The 25,234-nt window shown below is 43.0% G+C and overlaps 1 protein-coding gene across 2 annotated transcripts in view; it reads left to right on the plus strand.

Annotated features, from left to right (window-relative positions):
- The window catches only part of LOC101172970 (poly(rC)-binding protein 4-like), an 87,388-nt gene extending 62,616 nt beyond the window's left edge, over nt 1-24,772 (plus strand). Inside the window, exons 11-15 of one of the 2 annotated variants that reach the window (XM_023954805.1) lie at nt 9,943-9,984; nt 10,112-10,175; nt 13,044-13,096; nt 16,592-16,761; nt 20,382-24,772. In XM_023954805.1, the coding sequence (XP_023810573.1) occupies nt 9,943-9,984; nt 10,112-10,175; nt 13,044-13,096; nt 16,592-16,761; nt 20,382-20,808 (756 nt within the window). In that variant the 3' untranslated portion in view covers nt 20,809-24,772. Of the gene's footprint in view, nt 1-9,942; nt 9,985-10,111; nt 10,176-13,043; nt 13,097-16,591; nt 16,762-20,063 lie in introns of both variants that reach the window. The other variant, XM_023954806.1, reaches the window with a different exon arrangement.
- The last annotated feature ends 462 nt before the right edge of the window (nt 24,773-25,234 follow it).

Genomic DNA, 25,234 nt, shown 5'->3' on the forward strand with positions numbered 1-25,234 from the left:
CTCCAACTTTAAACACTTGCTTTGTACTTGCATTGCATTCTGTAGATGTAAATATCAACACTCACTCAGTCACTCGCCATATGTAGAACACAAGGTGCATAACATAAAATAGTGTTTTTCAACCACAATAGAGCCCCCCCCCTCAGCCCCAAACGAGCTCCTGGGATTTTATTTGACATCCCCCCACCCCAACCCAAGCACCACGAGGGCCCCCAAGGGACATCCGCCCCCACGCACCAGAGCACTGTGACAATATCGTCTGCTTGCTGACAGTGATGTCAAATCACCTTCTTAATTTAATTCAATTTAATTTTTTTTGAATAGCGAAAAATCACAACAACAGTCATGTCAATGGGCTTCGTACCTGCAATCAGGGGTGCCCACATGAAGGAGGGATCCTCCCCCCAGACGGACAGGCAATGTACCAGAACTCTCGGAGAAGAATTAACTTATCTAACTCTAAAACTACATATTTAAATAGTCCAGGAGATAAGCTTCATCTAGATGGAGTGGGGGGACGGCTGGGGGCGCGAGACGAGCCGGAGGCAGGATTCACAGCCAAGTGTAGGATCAGTTGTAGAGACGAGCCAGAGACGAGGTACACGGTCAGGTACAGGAGCACGGACGAGCCAAATGGAAACTGGAAGCACTCCTACTCCCCCTGAGGGGAGTGAGAAAGAGGGACGGTACATGAATTGCACTGCACCAAACAGAGGTATGGTGAACTAGATGATAAATAATGATCAAGAAAAGAGGAGAGAAGGAGAGTAGAATTAGACGTGAAAAGAGGACAGAACCTCAGTGCACCATACTTTCCCCAGCTTTAAACTTCTAGCAGCCTATTAACAACTAATTGTTATTGTTAAGCTTATTCCATAAAACATTGCTTGGTGGCTAAACGCTCTACCTTCAACTGTACTTTTTCAAATTCTTGAAACCACAAGCAGTCCTGCATTTTGTGAGCGAAGTGTTCTGTTTGGTTGGTAAGGCACTATGAGGTCTTTAATATGGGATGAGGCCAATACCATGCAAGGCCTTATAGGTTAGCAGGATGATTTTAAACTTAATTCTAGAATCAACTGGGAGCCAGTGAGGTGAAACCAACACAGGAGTGATGTGATCTCTTCTGCTAGCTCCTGCTAACAATCTAGCTGCTGTATTCTAAACAAGCTGGAGACTTCTTAAGGAACTTTTAGGACACGCTGCTAACCAAGAGTTACAGTAATCCAGCCTCGACATAAATGCATGGATGAGGTTTTCAGCATCCCTTTTAGATAGTACATTTCTGATCTTAGCTATATGGCGCATGTGAAAAAAATGCACCTGACGGATAGATGGATAGATAGATCAGTGTTTTTCAACCTTTTTTGAGCCACGGCACACTTTAACATTGACAAAACACTAGTGTGCTGCGGCACACTGGTTGAAAAACTCTGAGATAGATAGATAGATAGATAGATAGATAGATAGATAGATAGATAGATAGATAGATAGATAGATAGATAGATAGATAGATAGATAGATAGATAGATAGATAGATAGATAGATAGATAGATAGATAGATAGATAGATAGATAGATAGATAGATAGATAGATAGATATGCCTCGATTGTCACTATCCATTGGACAATGAAATTGAAGCCAACACCATTTGCAGTGCAAAGACAATAACTAGCGAAAAATAATATCAAAAAGATATCAATATGTACAATAGGTACCAAGTGTACAACATAGGTGTGCAAAATGCAAAATATGAACTGATATGCAGATGCCAGATGTGCAATCATAAACAGAGAGGTTGTCAAATGATCTTCTGAGCCGGCTCTACAACTCTCTGCAGTCTCTCCTTATCTGCGACGGTGCAGCTGCCAAACCATACTGTTATGCAATATGTGAGCAGGCTCTCGATGGATGACCAGTAGAAGGTCAGCAGCAGGTTTGTGTTGATGTTGTTCTTCCTGAGGACTCTGAGGAAATGCAGACGCTGCTGAGCCTTTTTGATGATAGCTGTGGTGTTGGCTGTTCAAGAGAGCTCGGTAGAGATAATGATGCAGAGGAACCTGAAGGTTTGGACCCTCTCTACATGCTCCCCATTGATATGGAGGGGGGCTAGGTTGGGGCCATGCTTCTTGAAGACAATGATGATCTCCCTGGTTTTGCTGATGTTTAGAGTGAGGTTGTTCTCTGAAGACCAGGTTGTCAGCTTCAGGACCACCTCTCTGTAGGCAGACTCATTATCTCTGGGGATGAATCCAACCACTGTGGCGTTGTTGGCAAACTTGACGATGCAGTTGTTCTTGTGGGCTGGACTGCAGACATGAGTGTGGAGGCACTACAGCAGGGGACTTAGCACACAGCCCTGTGGGGTGCCGATGCTCAGTGTGTGGGTGGAGGAGAGGTAGGGGCCAAGTCTCACAGTCTGTGATTGGTTTGTGAGGAAGTTATTAATCCAATTGCATGTGAGGGGGGAGTACAAGAGTGACCAGTTTGTTACAGAGACCGTCCGGGATTATTGTGTTGAAGGCAGAACTGTAGTCCACAAAGAGCATCCGAACGTAGCTCTGACGCTACTCCAGGTGGTTCAGCGCGGAGTGGATCGAAGGGTCAGCGGTTTGATCCCCGCTCCCGCCAGCCAACTGTCGTTGTGTCCTTGGGCAAGACACGTCAACCTCCTTGTCTCCAGTGCAGCTCCACTGGTGTGTGAATGTGTGTCTGTTACTTTAAGGTTTCTGTGTCTCACTCCTTTCACTTGTCTTTCAGCACATAAGCTAAAGCTAGGAACTGCTTGACTTTCCGTGCATGGGTTTTGCACCAGCACTAATGGAGGCTCAGAGGAGAGTTTTACACTGCTGCTCTGTGTCTAGTTTTCATCTCTGGGTTGTCAGGTTGCACGACTAAGGCTAGCAGAAATCTTCCTGTAAAGAAGAGCAGCTCCTTCTAGAGCAAGATGGACGCCATCTCTCTTCCCCCAAACCAACGTCATTTTCTGGACACCATCCAGCTATCCAATGGTTAACTGATGAAAAGCGGCTGTACATTTCATCACTGACTAAGTTTGGTAGGGGACCAGAGAAAATTACAGGGTCTGACATCGACTTAGCAATTTTGCACATCGATTCTACGTTTAATTTGAGAACCTCTGATTGTCTCCGTTGGGCGTCGTTATTGCCTGCGTGAATCACGACTCGCGGAACCTGGACTTACTCTGGGCTAACATCCTAAGGTTTCCCTCGATATTACTAACTCTGGCCCCTGGATAACACCTGACTGTAGCCGCTGGGAGCTCCAAGTGTCTAACTACAGGAGAGCCAATGACCAGAGTTGAGGGTCAGTGGGTGAGTCGCTGACGGGAGAGAACCTATTACTAACGTGGAACTTCGGTTGCTATACGTTTTTGCGTTTAGCACTACGCTTCCTCCCCACCGGTACAAACCCACCCTGTGTATTTCCCGGCTGCTGGGAAGGCGCTGGTATGCCAACTGGGTTGGCCCTGGTAGCGCGGCCCACGCTACGAGTAACATCCTGGCTAGCCGGCTTAGCTTGCACTGTGCGGAGCCGCGCTTCTAACTGCTATAGCCTGGCCTCCAAGTCTAACACAAGACTACACTTAACACACCTACCGCTATCTTCACTAAAGGAGGCAAGATTCTCACTAAACATATAGGGGCAGGAAAGGGGGGTGATGGCAGAACAAGTGGAAGTCATGCTAAGCTAAGGCTACCAGTGTTTATCTACAGGGAAGCGTTTTACTTAGCAAACTTAGAATAAAGTGGAAACCAAGCGGTTTACACAGTAGTGTATTCACTAGTATACTAAAAGATGCTAAATGTTAATGTAAATATTAAACCAGATAACACGTAAGTTAAGTAATAGTAATCGGGCTAATGCCAACAAGAGAAAACAGTCAAGCAACGATCAGGCGCTGGATTCCGCTCACCCAGAAATGACGTCAGAGGAAAGGACGTCATTTCCAGGGGGCCTTACATGTCAAAGGTGCAGTTCAAACTGTGAGAGGAGGGGCTCGAAGCTGTGTGGCAACCAGTGGAAGGGGTTGGGCTACTTGGCTACTTAGTGGATCAATCCCCTCCCCTAAAACCCTCATGAGATGTCATGTTAGGAAGAAGGACAGTTCAAGAGGCAGTTCTGACCCCTGAGGTTGAAACAGGTCCCTGTTTCCCCAAGTGTTTGGCCCAAAGTCTTCCCAGCCCGGGGCCTAATCGCAATACCCCTATATTTTATCCGGGCTGAGGACCAGCACAGAGAGACCCGGACTTGGGCCCCATTGTGGCTACATAGTTAGACAGTAGCATGTAGGGTCTTGCCCAAGGGCCAACACTGGATGAAGCTCATTGCTCAACCTGGGAAAAGAATCCTGGTTTCCCATGTGACTGTCGTACATGCAGCCACCTGAGCCATCCAGCCACAAAAAAAGCATAATAATATATTTAACATATCTTGTTTATTTATTTGGCAAAATTCTATATTCATATATGTAAATGTATTAATAAAATACAATATTTTGTTAGAGATAGCGGTGGCCAAGCGTTTATAGCGACCTCGCTTTTTGATCCTTCTATGTCGGCTCTTCCTATCATTGTGAAGCAGAATTCACCAAGCGTTTGATTGTTCAACCACTAATAGGGTTAATAGGGAACGTGAGCTGGGTTTAGACCGTCGTGAGACAGGTTAGTTTTACCTCACTATAGGAAGACATGGACATAGCCCCAAAGCTTTCAAGGTTTTGATCATGAACCCAAACATGAGACCGGATACAGAAGACACTCCAACACCAAGCACAGAAACTTCTTTCCAGAGGGTGGCAACAAACTGTGGGCCTCAATCCGAAATGAGGTTTTGCAGAAGGCCACATAAGCAAAACACATGCCTGGTAACATTAACAGCCAATTCTTTGGCTGATGGCAACTTCCCCAAAGGCACTGCGTAAACCAGTTGGAGAACCTGTCTATGATGGGTAAGATAACAGTGTTACCTTTAAAGTTGGGTAATCTAGTAATGAAGTCCATGGCTATATGAGACCAAGGTCTGGAGGGCACAGGTAGGTAACCAGAAGGTGGTTTTCTGGGTACCTTGACGCTGTTGCATACAGAACACAAGGAGACTAATGCCCATTTGTCCGAAGAAATGGTGGGCCAACAAAACCTTTGAGCCACTTGGAATGCAGTTCTCGTCACTCCAGGGTGGCAAGCTAATTGTGAGGAGTGACCTTATTTGAGAACCGAAAGGCAGCCAGGAGGGCATCCCGCGAGTATGGTAGCTGGCTTGACCACATTCTCCAACGAGATGCTCCTAGTACAAGCTGAGGAACAACGGTTACAGCTGCTGTAGAATCCTCGGATTCCTCCTCTCACTGGAACTGGCTTGGTAGAGCGTCTGGCTTGATTTTTCTTTTTACTACCTGAGAGGTAGAAGAGGGAGGAATTGAACCTGCCAAAGAACAGAGCCCATCTGGCCTAGTGCGGGTTTTTTAGCCCCCTCCAACCAGTGATGCCCCTCCTACAATGCTAATTTGACTGCCAGCATTTCTCTGTTCCCTATGTTGTAGTTTCTCTATTCAACAGGAAGGGACAAAGGGTAGATGTGATACCTGGGTGTTTAAAAACTGCTCACCATAAAATACAGCCTGTTCTACCTTTCCCATGAGTTCACCTCTGTCATCTTCTGCACTGCTTACATACCATCTCAATGGACACTGTGGTCTCCGAACTACATAATGCTCTTGAAAACTTTCAGGCTAATCACCATGATGCAGCCCTGCTATTAATATCTCCTGGCCGGAGATTTTAATAGCGTAAAACTAAAAAAAGGTGAGGCCAGACCTTTTCCAACATGTCATTTGCCCCACCAGAGGTGACAGAGCCCTAGACCAGTGTTCCCCAACCTTTCTGGCTGCGGACTGCTCAACCCTGGGGATTTTACCGCGGCCCGGCGGAAAGGGGTGGAGGTTGCTGGAGATGCTTAATTTTAGTCCGATTTAAAAAAAAAAAAAAAAAAGAAACTTCTGATCATCACAAAAAACGAATGTTTTAATAATAATAATAACAACAGATAACACCAGCGAAACATTAATCTTTAGTTACATATTCTGCCAATGAATGTTGTGAGTACTATGTAAACAGGCTCCGTGTGAGGGAAATCACCTGTTGCAAAAAATTCATATTTTAAGCAGGACTCCTGGTGGCTTACTGTTGAATTATTTTTTGTCTTGAAGTCGTAGCCCTTTCTTCCATCGGTTCTTCTGTCCCTGCACTAATTCCTTATCCATTTGCAAGGAAACATTCCACCTACAACTTTTCTTGTGTAGCACGCCGCCAAACTAATTTTAGCACTCAAATGACTGAAATGTATCCAACAGATTCCTGTCGATTTTTAAAACCAATTTTTTTTTCAGAATGAAAGATTGTTTGAAGGTTTTCATTTTTCCTCCCCTGACCAAACTTTACAGCTCAGGTAGCTGAGAGAATCCATCCATCCATCCATCCATCCATCCATCCATCCATCCATCCATCCATCCATCCATCCATCCATCCATCCATCCATCCATCCATCCATCCATCCATCCATCTTCTTCCACTCATCAGGGAGCGGGTCGCGGGGGCAGCAGTCTGAAAAAAGATTCCCAGACTTTCATCCGCAGAGGAGCTGGGGGACCCCCAGACATTCCAGGGCCAGCCGAGAGTGTCCTGGGTCTTCCCTGGGGCCTCTGCCCAGAATCCGGTTATTTTTCAAAATAAAAGATCTTTTAAAATAAAAGATTTTCGAAACTTAAAAGAAAAAAAAGAACCAAGCATAATTCATTCTTTCTTCTGCACCCCGGTACCAGTCCGTGGATCAATTGGCTAGACCTAGACCACTGCTAAACTTAATTATGGGAAGCGTAAGGGAGTCTAATTTTATCCACCGTTGAGCAAGTCAGACACTGCCGCTGTTTTGCTGATGCCAAAATATAAACTAAGGTCATGCACTGCTGTTCACACTCTAGACTCATGACTTCATGTCCACATCAGATGACAGCATCATTGTATCATTGTCAAGTATGCCGACGACACAACAATGGTGGGTCTCATCTCCAGCAATGACCAGACATATCTGAAAGAGATCCTCCACCTGGCGAGCTGGTGCAAGGCCAACAAACTCCAGCTAAACGTCAGCAAAACTAAGGAACTGATGGTGGACTTCAAATCAACCTTTATTTATAAAGCACTTTTCATTCCCTGAAGCAGCTCAAATCAGCATACATTAAGAAAAATGAAGACGAATAATTTAAAAACATGAAAGACGGTCTTAAAACCGTCATGTACATATATTTGTCCTACCTTTACCCCACCTCAACCCCACCCACTCTACGTGTTCATCCTAATACTAGCCCAGCACAATCACCTCAGCCCCATTCCCCACACAAAAAACTTTTCAGCATGAACCTCAACTCTTCCCTCATATGAAAACATAAAACATGGACTATTAACTGTGTAAAAGAATGGCTTGGCACCACTGTGAGGAAGCAGAATTGTGGGGATTCAATTCAATTCAATTCAATTCAATTTTATTTGTATAGCCCAAATTCACAACAGTCATCTCGATGGGCTTCGTACCAGTAATTGAAAAAGTTGAACATAAAATCCAAAGGATCATGAATATATAGAATTCAATATGAAAATACTAAATTGAACTAACAAACTGACTAAGCTATACTGGAATCCTTGCCCTTAGACCCCCCCTTTGCGGAAAGGAAAAACTCCTAAAAAAGCGGATTCTGGAAAAAACGAAGAAACCTCAGGGGTGCCCACATGAAGGAGGGATCCTCCCCCAGGACGGACAGGCGATTTACCAGAAATTATAGAGAAGAATTAATTTATCTAACCCTACAACTGCATATTTAAAGTCCAGCAGACAAGCTTCATCCAGATGGAGTGTGGGGGACGGTCGGCGGCACGAGTCGAGCTGGAGACAGGATGAGGTACACGGTCAGGTACAGGAGCATGGATGAGCCAACTGGATTCATTTATATCCGGGGCCAGCCGCCCACAAAGGGCACCACTACTGCGCCCACCCAGCCTAGGAATGCAGTTGGCCCACACCACAGCCTCTAGGCCATAATTCATAACCCCACACGCAACAGTGATGGTGGGTACTGCGACAATCAGACCCCAGACAAATTTAGCCTAAGCCTGAAATAAAATGATCCCCCAAAGAAGAACTGTTGTTTTAAAAAACATTGAAGAGAGAGAAACAAAATAATTAAAAGTAATAAGTGTGGAATTAGTAAAATTAATAAGCAAATAAATGATTGAATAGCAATAAAAATATATGTGTTTGATAAAATCTAGTATTAATAAACTCATCTATAAGCCAAGTAAAAAGGTGTGTTTTGAGCCTATTCTTAAAAATTTCAACTGTTTCTGCGTTCCTAAAGTTTTTCGGCAGGCCGTTTCACCAACGAGAATCGTAGTGGAGGAAGGAGGCCTCACCATAAGTCCCAGTCCTCACCTTAGGAACAACTAAAAAACTAGCAGGGCAGAGGTCTGTGAGCTCAATTGTCAGAGTCCTGATTACTGCCTCGGATGTGGTTGGTGGTGGGGTAGGGTGCCGGCTGGACGGGGCGGGGGGTCAGAGGGGTTGTCTTGTCCTCCTCGTGTAGCTGGGGTTGGCCTGTGCCCCGTCGGGGTTGCTCCCCTGCATCTGGGGCTGGGCCTCCCTTGCCTCTGGTTCCGGGAGGTGGCTTGGAACCATCCTGATTGACCTGCAAGTGCGCCATGTGCCTCTTGTCAGCTCAGAAGGGATGGGGGGTGGGGGTGGAATACTCGGCTGCCTGGACGGGGTGGGGGTGCTAGGTGGCTGGTGGGGGTAGTCTGATGGTCTGGGGTTTAAACACCTGGGGACCAGAGCGCCCATTGGGGGCCCGATTGCTTAGAGATGGGGTGACTTGGGAATATTATCTAGCCTGGCTATTTCCTGGCTGTTTGGCCTTGGGAGGCTGGGGATGGGGGCTTTTGTATTCCACTGCACTTCTGCCATGCGGCTTGACCTGATCTATATACATCAACACCGTAATGAAGAAGGCTCGTCAGCGTCTCTACCACCTCAGACATCTGTAAGACTCTCTGAAAAGATATGAAGGAACTTTGAAACATGCCCTGTGGAGAGGGTCCTCACCGGGAGCATTAGGAGGAAGTATCACTTAGCCAAGCAGATCATCAGAACCTCCCTTCCAAGGCCACAGGACAGGTACTTGGAGTAGCGTGAGGCCAGAGCTCTCAAAATGATCAGGGACAGAAGTCACCCCAGCCACAGTCTGTTCTGTTCCACCTGCTACCTTCAAAAAGACTTTTCCGCTCCCTAAGGGCCCACACAGAGAGCATGGGGGGAGATTCCTTAGTCACGAGGTGCGCATCCTCAACTGTGCACCCCAGACCTGATTATTTAATTGTTTTTTTGTTATTGTTAAGTTAATATTTAGTTATTTAGATTACTTAATTCTTGGAGTTGTACAAAAAAGCATTTTACTGCAGCAATGCAAGTATGTGACACACATTTGGATTTGATTTGTTTGGGGTTGAAGTTTCTATCCTGTATTTTGGAGGTGGTGGAGAATTTGGTGATTCTTTCCAAATTCACGATTTCAACCTCTAAAAAGTCATTGCAAGGATTCTTTGTACCTTGATCATTTTTGTTTTTTTGTTACTGTTTTGTTCTTTTATTTTACTTTTTATAATGTGCTTGGAGACTGTCCTTAGTCCAGGGGAGAACTGGAACTTTACTTCTTGATGATGGTACGGAAAAAAATATTTTGCCTAATGATGAAATCTGTCCAGAGAAATGATTAAAAAGTTCAAACATGTTGGTGCCTGATGCTACATTAATTGTGATACCTGTTAAAATATTCTTTAACTCTCCTCACTCATTTTGTGTCTTTGTGTGTTTCAGACATATGCAGTACAGAGCCACTATGGCCTTCATCATTCAGAGGTAAGATGCATTTATCTGTCTTCCTGTGATCTCTGCTCTCAGGAAATAGTTTGGCTCTGGCTTCACTGTAAATTATTTAGGACATTTTCTGTTTGCCTAACTCTGAATCACTTTTTCTTTTTCTTAGTTGGCAAAGCTGCACCAGCTGTCCATACAGCAGCAAGCCCTTTCAGCTGCACACGTTCTGCCTGGTAAAAACAGAACACACTCTCCTTTGGAATTTTTGCTTTTATTTTGCCATGCTCACTTTTTCACTTTTGGTATAGTTTGAAGCAACACTAAAAGATCATTAGAAAGTTTTTATTTACCACTCTGATTCAATGCAGTGGTAAACAGGTGCTGTTATATGGAAGCATTTGTGAAGCACTTCTAAATGTGCTTTTATTACTGTTAAGATTATTATTAAGTAAATGCCCCCTCATGTGTACAATCATCAGGAGTGCACAACCGTCACAAAGCCCTCTTCTCTGCCGCTAACAAAAGCTGATCCTAGCGTATGTCTCTTAGCAGACGGAGATAGCACTGACGTCATCGCCCCGCCTCCCCTCTGGAAATGCTAAGTCGAGTTGAATAATGCGACACCATTCGCAGGGTGGATGTGAAAATGAAAATGAAATCCCCTCTTTGCATTTTTGCTTTAATTATGACACAGAATAAGCGGTTTTAGAGTAGAAAATGAAAACACTATTTGAAGAAATGTTTTTTAATTTTGAGTCATTTGATGCAGTTACATTTTGAAAATGAAAAAGCATTTCTGTGAATCATTTTAATTTTCAAATTAGACATTTCTAAATGAATTTTGCTACACATTTACCAGAGAACTTTTTGAAAATTAAATGTCAAATACCATTTACATTATCATTTTAATTAAGGGACAGAATAAGCTGTGTTGAAGTAGAAATGAAAAAAGCATTTTGAAGGATTGCTTTTCCATTTTAATTTTAAGTCAACAAATGCATCTTCATTTTAAAAAAATTAAAAAGCATTTCTGTTAATCCATTTTAATAGTCAAATTAGACATTTCTAAATGAATTTTTCTACCAGAGACCTTCTTGAAAAGGAAATGCCTAATACTATTTTTATTATCATTTTAATTACCTTAAATGACAGAATAAGCAATGTTCAAGAAGAAAATGAAAAAGCATTTTGAAGGATTGCTTTTCATTTTAATTTTGAGTCAAAATATGCAGCTTCATTTTGAAAATGAAAAAGCATTTCTGGTTTTGACTTTTATTTTTAATTATGCTACACAAATGCTTCCATACTGAAGAACTGTTTTTGTTTATTGTTAGGGGTAAATATGATGAAGGAGATCTTCAGGATTTTTTTTTTAGCTCTTTGTGTTTATGTCTTTTAACTTTAATAACAATAGTTTATTATCATAACTGACTTTTCAAGTTATTTTTCTTTGTGCTTGACTCTGTACACCTGTACAAAAAATTCTTTTTCAGAAACCTTTTTTCCATTTTAGGAAATGTGGTCATTCATTCCTTCACAAAATGGAAAAAAATCATGATTAAAAATGTTTCCTTATCAGATTCTCAGAATTTTTCTTCTGAACTTAGCTTTTGTTTTGGAACTTTCCCATGTATTTTTGACTTTCCTGACCTTTGCATCCATGCAGACTGGAGATAGTTATCTGTAGCCTTGGTCACAACTGCCCCTATGAGTCTGCAGATGAAAAATAGGCAAATCTGGGCAGGGCATGTAGGTGACCCAAAGACAAGTTTAAAGATCATAAACCCTCCGGTGTATGGCGAAAATGTTCATGCGCATTTTGGGGGGAATGTAAACCAAGAAGTGAAGGCGGTATAGTAAACTACATAAAGGCTTTTTGGGTAAAATGAAAGTTTTGGATAGAGATACTGTTTGTTTCCACAAAGGAAGGTCTAACTTTCATACCCTGAAGGAGTTATAAAGTGCCGCATGAATAAAGCTTCAGTCAGTTTTATGGTTTCAGGCAATAGTGCTCAATAGTGATCTGGTCCACAAAAGTGTTGGTTCTCTCCTAAGAATGAAAGTGAACTAACCAAATAAAGGTGTACGTTTTCTCACCATTCCCCTGGCATTGCAAACCAGTCTGCAGGACTACTCTAGTTGAAAAGCAACTAAATCTAACATGAGAACATTTCTGTATGTGTCCTTTATATACACCAAAAGCAGTTTGGTTTTGGCTCATCACACCAACGGATGTTACAATAAACACATCATTTAATTTGCTCTTATCCTTGCTCCAGATGTTTCAACCATTGAATTGGCAAACAACTTTAGGTATTTGGGAATTTTAATCGACGAGTCATTGTTTTTTAAGCCTCATGTTGATTCTCTTGTCAGAAAGCTCAGCTTAAAATGGAGATTTTACTTTAGAGGCATGTTTTGTCTTTCTTTCCGTGGAAGAAAAACACTTGTTGCTGTAACATTTCTTCCTGTGTTGGATTATTGGGATGTTTTATACATTCATTCGCCTATTCAGACTCTGCGAATGTTGGACTTGGTTTTTCATGCCTCTGCGTTTTATTACTAACTGCAGCTCACAAACTGTACTGTGAACTGTATTTGCGAGTTGGTTGGCCCACCTTAGATGTTTACAGAATCACTCACTGGCACAAACTCATATACAAGGGCCTCATCAGACTGCTCCCTCCATATTTAAGTGTGGCTCTTCAGCAGAAACTTGATAAACCCTACGCCCTCCAATCCTAGAACGTCTATTCGTTGTCAGTCCCGAGTGACTGGACAGAAAAGGAAAGATGGCTTTTCAGTATAAAGCACCTGCGGACAAGAACTCTACCAAAAACAATTCAACTCCCAAACCTTAGATCTAGGCCTCAGTCTGATGAATGACCTAGAAATGAAATCTTAACCTGTAGCTGTTTTTAATTTTTTTGTATTTTTTTAATTTATGTGAAATGTTTTGGTTGTGTGTAACTTTTTTGTCTCTTGGCCAGTGCTTCCTTGGAAAAGAGATCAATGGATCTCAAGGAACTTTCCTGGTTAAACAATGGTAGATAAAAATAAAATTTCTGATTTTCAGTCGCATTCTTCTTTTTGTGTCTTAGCATCCATGGAGTCCAATTCCCAGACATCTCAGGAGTTCATCATTCCAAACGATGTGAGTTGTCATGAACTGAGCTTATGCAGAACATTTAGACTCTGTTTAAAGTCTCTGTGTCCTTTTGCTTTACATCTTAATTAACCTAATTATTTATTCATACATTGACATAGTAATTACTCCTAATCATAACTAGGCATAGTTGCTACTAGGCCTAGAGTCTTATCTCTTAGCAGTTTGTTCATTTATGCTGCAAGCATGGAGGGGGAGAAAACAATACCCGCCATGGAAGCAATGGCTGGAGGCTAAAATCAAGGCAGCTTGGAGGGATGTGAGTCAGCTGACAAAGGTCCAAAGAGGTGTGATGAAAAAGCATGTGCCTTGGCATTCCACAGGCAAATGGCAACTTGGAACAGGCAACAAGGAAAGCTGCAACAGCCAAATACCTCCAACGAGTAAGGCATGTCCTGAGAAGCCAGCTCAATGATAAGAACAAGACCCAGAAAATAAACAGCTACTCACTCCCAGTTATCAGATACCCTGCAGGAATAATTAGATGGCCAAAGGAAGAAATACAGACTATGGATGTTAAGACACAAAAGCTCCTCACCATGCATGGAGGGTTCCATCCCAAATCCAGCACCCTGAGACTGTATGCTACTCGCAAGGAAGGAGGCCACTATTCAGGATGAAACATCCAAGATCCATGAGTACATCAAGCTCAAGGCCCCAACTGACAGTGGGCTCAGTGAATGTCTCAGGCAATGGAGGGCAGAGGATACAGTGCTGGAGGACAGATCCTCATGGGAGGACAAACCCCTGCATGGGATGTATCACCAGACCATAACTGAAGTGGCTGATATCAAGAAGTCCTACCAATGGCTAGAAAGGGCTGGCCTACAGGACAGCACTGAAGCACTCATCCTGGCAGCTCAGGAACAAGCCCTGAGCACCAGACCCATGGAGGCTCAGATCTACTACACCAGACAAGACCCAAGATGTAGGCTGTGCAAAGAGGCGCCTGAAACAATCCAGCACATAACTGCAGGGTGTAAGATGCTGGCAGGGAAAGCATACATGGAGCGCCACAATCAAGTAGCAGGAACAATATACAGAAACGTGTGCAAAATACGAACTGGAAACCCCAAAGTCAAAATGGGAAACACCTCCAAAAGTGGTTGAGAATGAGAGAAAACAACTGACAAGATTGTAATGGCGAACCAACCAGAAAAGAAAGACTTTGTGGTGGATGTGGCAGTACCAAGCGATGGCACCATCAAGAAGAAGGAATATGAGAAACTGGAGTAATACCAGGGAGTACTGGAGAAAGCATGGAAAGTGAAGGTGACAGTTGTGCCCATGGTAATTGGAGCAGGGCAGTCACCCCCAAGCTGGAGGAGTGGCTACAACAGATCTCTGGAAAGACCTCAGACATCTCAGTCCAGAAAAGCGCAGTGCTAGGAACAGCTAAGCTATTCTCCAGGACCATCAAGCTCCCAGGCCTCTTGTAGAGTACCCGATCTTGGGTGAGAAACCACCTGCAGAGGGTGAGAGGGGCGTTTATATTCACACACATGCAGACAAAAAACTCTGAACGCAGTAAATGTAGAAAAAACCAGACGAAAAGCAGTAAATATCCGCTCCAGGATGCCTCCAGCCGAGCCCCGCCACCCTAATCACGGCAATAATTGCAGCAATATAACTGTTTTCATTTTTTTCCAAGTCAATGCTCGCATTACGCTCAATGACAGATGACCCAGATCCTTACCATCCAAAACCCGCTGTGGCCAGTCTGTGTAATAAAATGTGTGTGATGGCATGGTCAATCAACCAGGTTTTGGTGCTTCTGGTTGTATGGGCAGGGTCCAAACCCTGCTGGAATATGACATTTGCATCTCCATCTAGCTCTTCAACAGAAGAAATCATGAAATACTCTTGAACATTCTGCTAGACTATTGCAGTGATTCTGGATTGAAGAAATCAGAGTTTACCAACACCAGTGCTGGATATTACGGCCCAAATCCTGACTGACTGTGGAGATTTCACTCTGGACCTCCAGCAGCTTCTGCTCCTCACTAGTCTTCCTCCAAACCCTTGGACCTTGACTCCCAAATTAAAGGCCAGTCCGGTCCTTATTCTCCTTGGCCTAGTTGAGACATTTCCTCCAGTGGTCCAGGCTCAGAAGTTTCTTGACCCGAGGAATCTGACAGTTGTAGCCCATCCCCCAAATGCGTCTGAATGTGGTGATTTATGAAACTGTTCCTCCACCTCATTTCACTCTTTCTTGAGGTCTGCAGGTTCTTGAATCTTGTCCTGTTGATAATCCATTGATAATCCAGCTGCTGCAGCTTCTCCTGCCACACTTTGTCCTTCCAATAGACTTCCATTAGTTTAAATGTTTTTGAATGGAATTATTGAAAATAAAACACTTTATACACCTTTCCTCGATATTCTAGTATTTCAGGTCTGTACTGAATGATTTCTCACACCTTTCCTACAACATAACCTCAGTCACTTGTTTGGCTTGGGGGGAGGGGGGTGTCAGCTGTTTTCTCTGAAACTACCAAGCTAGTAGCTCATAAAGACTTGGACCTTATTTCCTCCTCCAATTGCAGCACAGGCAACATTCAAGTCACTCCTCTTCAAGTATCTATGTCTCAAACAATTTTCTTCTATGGTCGCTGCTGCTCTACCTTTACTGCAAGACTTCCCATCCCTTGTTACTATCACAGTCCCTGAATCGTGCTGTGCTGCACTGTTTAGCACCTGAGACAGCATCTGCCTTTTTGTGGCACAACATTACCCCTTGGTGTGCTGCACGGTGACGCAATGGTTAGCGCTCTTGCCTCACAGCAGGAAGGCCCCCGGTTCAGGTCCTGGCTGGGGGACCTGAAACAGAACATCAATGGGGGACCTTTCTGTGTGGAGTTTGCATGTTCTCCCTGTGCATACGTGGGTTCTCTCCGGGGTCTCTGGCTTCCGTCCACTGTCCAAAAACATGCTACATAGGTCAATTGGCAACTCTAAATTGTACCTAGGTGTGAGTGTGAGTGTGAATAGGTGTGTGATTGCGGCCCTGTGACAGACTGGCAAACTGTCCAGGGTGTACCCTCCCTTCGCCCACAAGAGGCCGGGCCAGACTGAGCTATTGCTCAAAAATAATATTATAATCATTCTCAAATGTTACATACCCCCACACCCTACCCCCACACACAAACATTTTTTGACCCAGAAAACCTTTTCACTCTAATTTATTGTTTGCATTGTAAAGTAGTCAAAATAGACGCCTGAATCTAGCTAATAGTTATAAATACAGGTATAATTATGTTGGTTTTTCCCATAACCCAGCTAAAGGTCTGTCATTTATCTGGTTTCCTGGGCTCATGTCAGTGTTTCAGGTTGAAGATATGTAGACTTAGCACCAACTGCTGGAAATGGACAGTTTTTTTTGTAACAAGGTTAAGAATATGTGAAGACTTGCTGTCCTCTCCAGGCACTGCAGTGTTCCAGTATCAAACACTTCCAGTCCTCACCCTCTCTTCCTCTTCCTCACAGCTGATTGGCTCAATTATTGGGCGCCAGGGATCAAAGATCAATGAGATCCGGCAGGTATCAGGTGCTCAGATCAAGATTGGCAGTCAGATTGACAGCACTAGTGACCGACATGTGACCATCACTGGCACGCCGATCGCCATCAACCTGGCACAGTATTTGATCACTTCGTGGTAAGTATCTAGATAAAAAAGGCAAGTGACCAAAGCTAAAAAGTGTCATACCCCATTTCAGTTTAAGAAAAACTGCACTTTCTCAGACAGAAATTGTTGTTTTTAAGTGTTTTTACTAACAGTCATTTTCTGTGGTCCAAAAAAGAGATGCTCCAAGGTTCCAAATGAAACCATAATTAGATTTTATTATTCAAAACAGATTGTAAACCAAAAGAACCTGAAGTTTGGTTATAAATATTATGCAGAATTAATCTGTTTTCATTATAATGTATCATTAATGAATTAATTTCACGTGCAAAATGAGAACTTGTATGAACGAGATAATGTGGATTTAACTTTTTTTGGAGATGTCAAGCTCTCATTGTGAGTGTAACCACAAGAGTTTACCAGAAAGAGCTTGCTTGTGCCAGTCCCAACTTCGGGTAAAGTCAGAATGTTGTGACATCTACATATAATAAACCAATCACACAAACAAATAACAGAACATACTAAATTGGTTGTGGCCCAGGTTGACATCAACTCTCAACGGGGCTTTGACCTACAGTTGGACTGGCCAATGGTGGTCCTTAAGAACCTCAAACCTGAAATGATTGATGCTGATTACCTAAACCAGGTGGGTTCAGTCCCTCAGGTTGTGGAATCACTTGACTCAACCAATCAACAGCAAGCTGATCAGGGAGAACTGAAAAACAATTGTGGCTCTTGGGGACCAGGATTGGTCAGCCCTGACCTATGGGGTGAAAATTGGACTACTGTTGGTGGAAGAAGGAGATGGGGACCGGGTGTATGTAAACAAAGAGGAAAACACAAAGACAGTGTAAGACTTACCGTTGGAAATAGAAGAGTTAGTTCACATGATGGAAAGAAGAAGAAGAAGAAAAGATCTCGTTTGTGTTCAAGACACCAGATGGAAAGACAGCATGGTTGATAGTCAGGAGCACCTTAAAACTGTTGTCTCCTGGTAAAGATGGGGAAGAAAGCGAGGACATTTGAAAAATGGAGGAGTTGAACGAGCTTTGGGAGAACAGTCATCTGAAAGAACTTCCAGATGACTGGACAGCTACAGGCTTAGTGGTGCAGGACAAGGTGGAGGTGGCAAAGACTAAACAAAGGTCATGTGAGGACTTGTATGACAGGTGGGAGAGGAGGATGTGTACAAGTGAGACAGAGAAACAGAGATGGAAGAATATGGGATGATGAAAGACAGAAAAGGAAACGTGTTGACCAGTTCCAAAAGAGGGATGGAAAGATGGAAGGAGGGCTTTGAAGAGCTGATGAATGAAAAACATGTTGGGGGAACAGAGAAGAAGAGCAGGAAGTAGCAAAGATCAGTAAGGATGAAGTGAGGCATAAGAGGATGAAGACTGGAAAGGCAGCTGGTCCTGTGGAGATATGGAAGAGTTTATAACAGGGGTCGGGAACCTATGGCTCTTTTGATGGTCACATCTGGCTCGCAGACAAATCTTTAATTATAAAATCTTTTTTTCATTAGACCAGTCCTTCTCAGGCGTGATGCGATGCTGAAGGGGCGCGCAGTAGTAGCGTTGCTTGGAGAAAAAAAAATCTGTGCACTTATCAGTTTATTATGATCTATTATTTCACAGAGTTTGTAACAGCCTGAAACATGTGACTTGCCGTGCCTGCAACTGTGCGCTCCCGTCTCTGAGAAATAGCGCTCAGTTGCAGAGACGTGTGAGGGAGAAGGGGGGGGGCACAGGCAGCAAGGTGAATCGGGCATGTATTGTCATGTCTTAAAACACGCTGCCCGTCACACACTGCAGCGTGTGAGTGTTTGTTTAGCTCTACATCTGCATGTGAGCAGTCTTTCTCACATCTAAAGAACATTAAGACCAACCTACGATCACGTTTAATGGATGGAACGCCTGCATGAAGCTTAAACTCACCACATATCAACCAGACTAGACCATCAGCAAAACCACCATGCAGCACCAAAAGTTGCATTAATGGTAAGAAATACTCATCATTTATTAGCAACAGCATAGCAATATTATTAAAAAGAATCCAAATATTTTTTGTACTTTAAAAGTGTTGAAATTACCTCAAATGCATACATTCACTTGTATTTTTACTTTTAAACATATTGTAGCTGACTCAGTTTAACTGGGTGGCTGTTGGGTTGCGTTCTAAGTTCCGGAGATCATTGAACGCATCAAGCAGAGATCTGGTTGGCCCTCAGTTCTGTCGCTCAGCCTGTCGTTGGGGAGTATGGACCAATGGGATAATATTGTAATAATAAGGGAAATGGGAGGGCTGATGGGGCAGTGAGAGAATAAAAAGTTGGGAGAAGTGCTCGTGGCAGGAGAGATTAAGGAGTTGCTGAATAATTTGACCAGTGCTGGTTAACGCCTGCAGTAACCAGAATAAAGAACTTTAAAAGAGTTTGAGTCTCCGTGCCTCAGTGTGGGAAAGGGACGCCACATTGATGTGTGGCTCTTTCGAAATTACATTTAAAAATATGTGGCGTTTATGGCTGTCTCGGCCAAAAAGGTTCCCGACCCCTTGTTTAGGAGATTTGGCAGATGAGTTTCTGACTGGACTGATTTTCAAGCTCTTAGAGAGTGGGGGGATGATGAAGAATAAAGGAAAAATGTTCTGCTTCCATTATGAAAAAGAAGGGAGATGAGCAGAGAAACTACAGAGGAATAAAAGCTGATGAGTCACAATGAAGTTATGGGAAAGAGGAGTGGAAGCTAGACTGAGGTCAGAGGTGAACATTTGTGAACAACAGTAAGGATTCATGCAGTGAAAGAGAAGCACAGATGCATTCTGTGCTTTGAGGGTGATTCTGCAGAAGAACAGAAAAGGTCAGAATGAGCTGCATGGTGTCTTTGTGGATCTAGAGGAAGTCTAGGACAGGATCCAGAGAAAATGTGGTTTGCAGGAGGTCTGAAACAGGTTAGTCAAGTCAAGCTTTTTTGTTATTTGGCTGCATGTGAAGACGCACAGGAACAGGATGTTGTTTGTTCAGTCTTGTGCATTCAGAGAAAAAATAATAAATGTGTAATACTTAGCATCAGAACAACAATTAGATGACTATGCACATTAAAGCAGACTTTACAGGTACTTACTTAACATAGAGGTGAAATTTGTCTCTGGTAACACCTCAATTTCACTTCATTGTTGTAAATAAAGATTAAGATCTTAAAGATTTAAGTCTTTATTTAGAGTTTAATTGTCTGGTTCCCTCCTAAACTAAGTAATTGTATCTTTTCCTGTTTTGCTTCTGAAAATCAGTTTTCATTATAATGTGTCAATAATGGTTTTGTTTCCTCTTCCCTAAGCCCCCTCCCGAGCCATCATCCCAATTTATACAGCACACCTCCCATCCGTACAGCAAACTCCCCTACAGTAATTTGTTGCTACCTCCAGCAAAACACATTTGTTTTTTCATTTGGTTTTTGTCTTTCATTTTTACTCTCCAGATTTTTTTTATGGGGTGGGTTACTTTTTTATTTTACTCTTGATTTAGTTCAACATGTCTTTTATTTAACCCTCTGATCCTTCTTCATCTAAACTCCCTCTCCTTGGCCCTTCTCCTTCCTCCCTTCACCCTGGATTCCCTTCCTTTCCTCCTCACCTCCTCTAATCCCTCCCTCCAGTTTAGAGACAGCAAAATCCACTGCCCAGTCCTCCTCCATGCCGTCTCCTGTTGACCTGACCATGAGCTTCACCCAGCCCAGCCCCCCTGCCTCCGCCTCGTCCTCCTCCTCTTCCCCTTTGGCAGCAATGGGTGCCACACTGACCCATGCTCCAATGCTGGGCGCACCCTATGCCCTCCCCCTTTCCAGCCTCCTGGGAGTCAAATCCATCCCATACCTGGCACTGTCCACTTCCTCAGCCTCAGCAGCCGCCGCAGCAGCCACCATCGGGGCGCCAGTGTTGCAGAGCTCGGTGCCGACAGCAGCAACCGCAACCGTTCCTGTGTCAGCTCACACTGCAGCAGCACTGGCATCGTACACGGCCAAGATCTCATCCTCCGCCAACAGCATGAAAAAGCCTGAGAGACAGAAGTTTGCACCGTACTAGAATCACTGTGAGGAAGCTCCCATATAAGAAGGGCCTTTACTCCACCTCATCTCCTCGTTCTGTTTCACTTGTCATGTGGTTCCTCCATTCCTTTCTTCCTTCCTACCTCCTTCCTAAATGTTACTGTTCATAATGCCCAATTCTCATTTAAGGATCTGACTTCTAGAAAACACTATTGCAGCTTTAAACTAATACCTTTTAGAAATCGGCATGCTTTGAAGCTGGAGCTGCTGCAGCAGTTAATGAGGGCTGAAAACTGTTCAGAAGAAATTGATTCAACCGCTGTTTTAAAGAGAAAGTTGTGAAGTAATATTTGTGTCACCACATTGACAACAAAACTCACATTTTTGAAATTAAAATGTCCTTAGCTGCAAACAAAATCTTTGGAAAAAAATACTTTCTAAGTAGCAAATGAAATATTAAATATTTATTCTCAAAATTGTTTTCTTTGGTTTCAAAATACATTTTCTCTGAAACAAAGGTTTTTATGTGTTGTCTAGAATCTCACTTTCTCCCTATCTTTGTTTTTGCGTTCTTAACTCTGGTGTGATAGGTGTGCCACCAAACAGCCAATCACATACACGAGGAGTCATGCTGATTGGTCTCTAGAATATCCCGTCGTGTGTCTTTGCCTGGCATTCAGGGTGATTGGACCAGATACTTCGTATCGATTCTGTTTGACCAAAATCTGCAGACTTCAACCATTCAGACCTCTTTCTCCCACAAGAAGCGGCAAAGCCACAATTATACAACTGTACAAATATTTGCATGTTTTCCTCTCTGGACAGGAACTAAACACATTGGTGTGCAGCAAAAAATAAAATGTGCTTTAAATCTATTTTAACAATAAACAGAGGACAACCTGTTCAGTTTCTGAGACTTAGTATAGACACTTTGTTAGATAAATATTGGTGACCAATCAGCACTAATCTTCTTGTCTGTGATTGGCTGTTTAGTGGCACAACCATCAGGCTAAGGGCAGGGTAAAAAACGCAAAATAGAAAAAAGATGAGATCCGAGAAAACACATCTGAAAACCATTGCGTCACAAACGCAAAAGGACAAAAGGGAATCCCCTTTTTCCCCTTTGAAACCAAAGAAAATGATTTTAAAAGAAAAAATGTAATATTTTCATTTGTAACTTAGAATGTTTTGTTTTTAAAATTGAACATTTTGTTTACAACCTAGGACATTTTGATTTCAAAACTGACTTTAGTTCTTATTCTAAAGGCACAAATAGAAAACGGGTTTCTCTGAACTGTGGATGCACCAAACGATGTCAGCAGTCTGTCAACCGAACACACAGGAAAAGGTCTGCAGTCCCTTCAACCAAATGTATCACCCATGACTTAACGTTTTACATCTTCAGGGGGCCGTGATGTATAGGTAGAACTGTCGACCTCTGATTAGGAGATCACAGGTTCAGTTCCTGCTCTTGTGCACCCATGTGTCAAAGTGTCCTTGAGTAAGACACTGGACCCCTCATTGTCCTGGGGGTTATAGGCTTGGCAGCAGAGCCACCATCAGTGTGAATAGGTGAATGGGACTGTGACTAAAGCGCTAAAGGACTAAAGGAAGTAAAGCGCCGTATAAGAATATACCTTTTACCAGGCAGGGTCATTAGGTTCCTTCTCTTTTGTACATAAATAATCCTAAAAGCATTATTCTCATTCAGACTTCTTTTGCATGTGTCTTCACAGCATTGGCTGTATGCTTCATTCAGCTGGACAGCAGCATTAAGGTTTATCAAAGACTAAATAGTGAAGATTTGTTGTACTTGTCTCAACAATAGAGTCATCTGATGACCATTCAGGTTTTCAGGCTTCACATTCAGAAAGGATTCCTGCCTTCAATGTAATCACCATTACCACTAACACCTGTTCAGCTGCCTTCCTGCTGCCTTGCTCACCAACACCTCTCTACCAGCACATAACCAGCCTTTTCTCAGCTCTCCAGCTCGGTTTCGGGCCTGCTTCTGCTCCTGCTCATGCTTTTCTGGAATCCTGAAATTCTCTCTCTTCCTGGAGCTTGAGATGGACTCTGCTGAACCAGACTCATTCCCCTCTGAAAGATTTCCATGCCTCCTGTTTCCCTGCATGCTCTACCCAGCTGAATCTGAGTGATGTCATCACTTTGTTCCCTACTAAGCTATTCCCCTTCACAAGATCCACCCTGCACTGCCCCTTCAGATTGGATGTTCCTGACCCGTGACTTCCTGTTCAAACGTCACTACATTCTGAATGAACCTCTTCTTTTTCAAATCTGGAGTTCAGTTACTATTTCCTGTATCTCTGATTCACCTTTCTGTAGCCTGTTGGGTCTGTCAGCTCCTTCCTGCTTCTTCGGTGGTAAACTTCATGACAGCCCTTTACTCTGCACCATAATTTGCTACAGAAAGCAAGTATTTCATGGAGGGAGAGACTGGTTTGATGCTTATCAACGTCCAAAGCCACTTTTCAGCTCTCCTCCTGCTTAGAATTTTTCCACACTTCCAGATGTTAGAGACCAGGTTTGATAAAACCCTTCATGGCTTAAGACAATCTCAGTTTATGGCGCTAATTCTAGAGGGAAGATAACGGAGAGGGGTCTTTGAGGCAAAGCTGGAGCTTTTAAAGAGGGAGGAGCAGCAGACAGCTGAGCTCCTCGCCTTTTAAACGTAACCCAGTTGCTATGTGGAGGACTCCCACGTTGAAGGCCTATTTTTGCAGAACCGTTCAGGCAAAACTCAGGCCGCACCAAACACTCATTCCAGACGACCGCAGACGCTGAACCTCTTGCTTCTAGATGAGAGCATCTGTTGAAGGTACAGAGCCCCCTGCTTCCTGAGAGGAAGCTAGAGTTTACAAATGAATGTAAATTTTACAACAGAAAGATGGTGATGGAAGCTGTAAAGCTGCAATTTGATTTTCAGAATTTAGCGTCAAATTTTAAGTTTCATTCCTGATTTTATTTTCCAATCATCCCATGAAGTGCAGTTCTGCTTTTTTTCCCCCTCTGGCTTGTTATCAGAGCTTTGCCCTTCTTATCAGAGAGTGAAAACTTGATGGGTGTTTGTAGCAGCTGTTGAGGTTCTCTAGGCCCCCCAGCCTCTAAAAGCCATAGAGACTTTCAGCTCTTCTGGGTCCTTATCTTACTGTATACTGGTATATTTATTAATGTCACAGAGCGTCGCTCAGAGTTTATATCACTAACACTGTACTAAACAATCAGCTTTTCTACTTGATGATGCTGACTTGGAAATGCTTCCTGTCTGATTATTGTTGTCTTTGTTACCTTCAGTATTTCTTGTGGAAAACACTCCTGAAAAGTTCTCAAGTTATGTGTTGAAAAAGGCTCTTTTATTAAAAAAAACATTGTATTTTATGTTTTAACTTCTTGAGGACATTTGCAGTTTTAGAAAACCTTTTCCACTGTAACAAAGGAAATGCAGTGACATTGAAATTTACTTTGTTTGTCAAGTTTGAAAATATAATTATTTTGATTTTGGGGAAAAAAACTGTTTATGGATGCTGGCAAGTTTCTGTTGGTAAAAATGGTGTTTTCACTCATGAGTTCAGATGGGACATGGGAACACAAACACTAACAGGTTACCTGAGAGCAAATGTTTGCCCTGCTTGTCCACTTTCAGCATCCTCAGAACCAGAAGGCATATCAGCGTTTGTCATGTTGCTCTTCAGGCATCAGGTATTTTTTCAGCAACTTGATTTGGTTCAAAACCTGCTGCTAAGCTAACAGTTGACCTTCAGTGAACAAATCTGATTCCACAGAAAAGAAAAGTTCAAACAAGTGTTCAGTCTTTACATTAGTTATGACACCAGTGGTTTGGCCTAATGCAGTGTTTTTCAACCTTTTTTGAGCCACGGCACACTTTAACCTTGACATAGTCTGTATTGATCTACAGGCCCTCCACAATCTCACATGCATTTTTGTGATGATTTTGGCAGAAAAAGCTGGAAGCTGCAGCTGTTTTTTTCTAAAAGATGTAATAAAAGTTAAGTTAAAAGATTAATAAGTTGTTTGATGTGTGTGCGTTGTGGTTTCAAGACGTTTAACAAAGAAAAGCTCATTGTGCGCTGAGACAGTGTAACCAAATGCATCATGGGAGATGTAGTGAAAACAGCTGCCGAACGCAAACAGACCGGCGTCTCTGAGCTTCATTGTTTTGTTCACTTGTTCCACGGTCTGACACCGGATTCTGTAGAAAGCTACACTGCTAAAGACAAGCTTTAGCTGGTACTTTTGTTAGAACTGAGCAACTTTATGAGCAGAATCAGAACAAGGAAGTGAAAACTTTAACCACCTCTGATTGGTCAGACCGATGACGTGTGATTAAGCCTCCAAGAATGATTGGAGGAAATAGTTAAAGGGGCGGGACTTTTCAGAAAACAGTTAAAGCTGCAGCTAAATCATGGTACCGTCATTCTTAT

The sequence above is a fragment of the Oryzias latipes genome, chromosome 5 (genome assembly GCF_002234675.1).
Source record: "Oryzias latipes chromosome 5, ASM223467v1".
NCBI lineage: Eukaryota > Metazoa > Chordata > Actinopteri > Beloniformes > Adrianichthyidae > Oryzias > Oryzias latipes.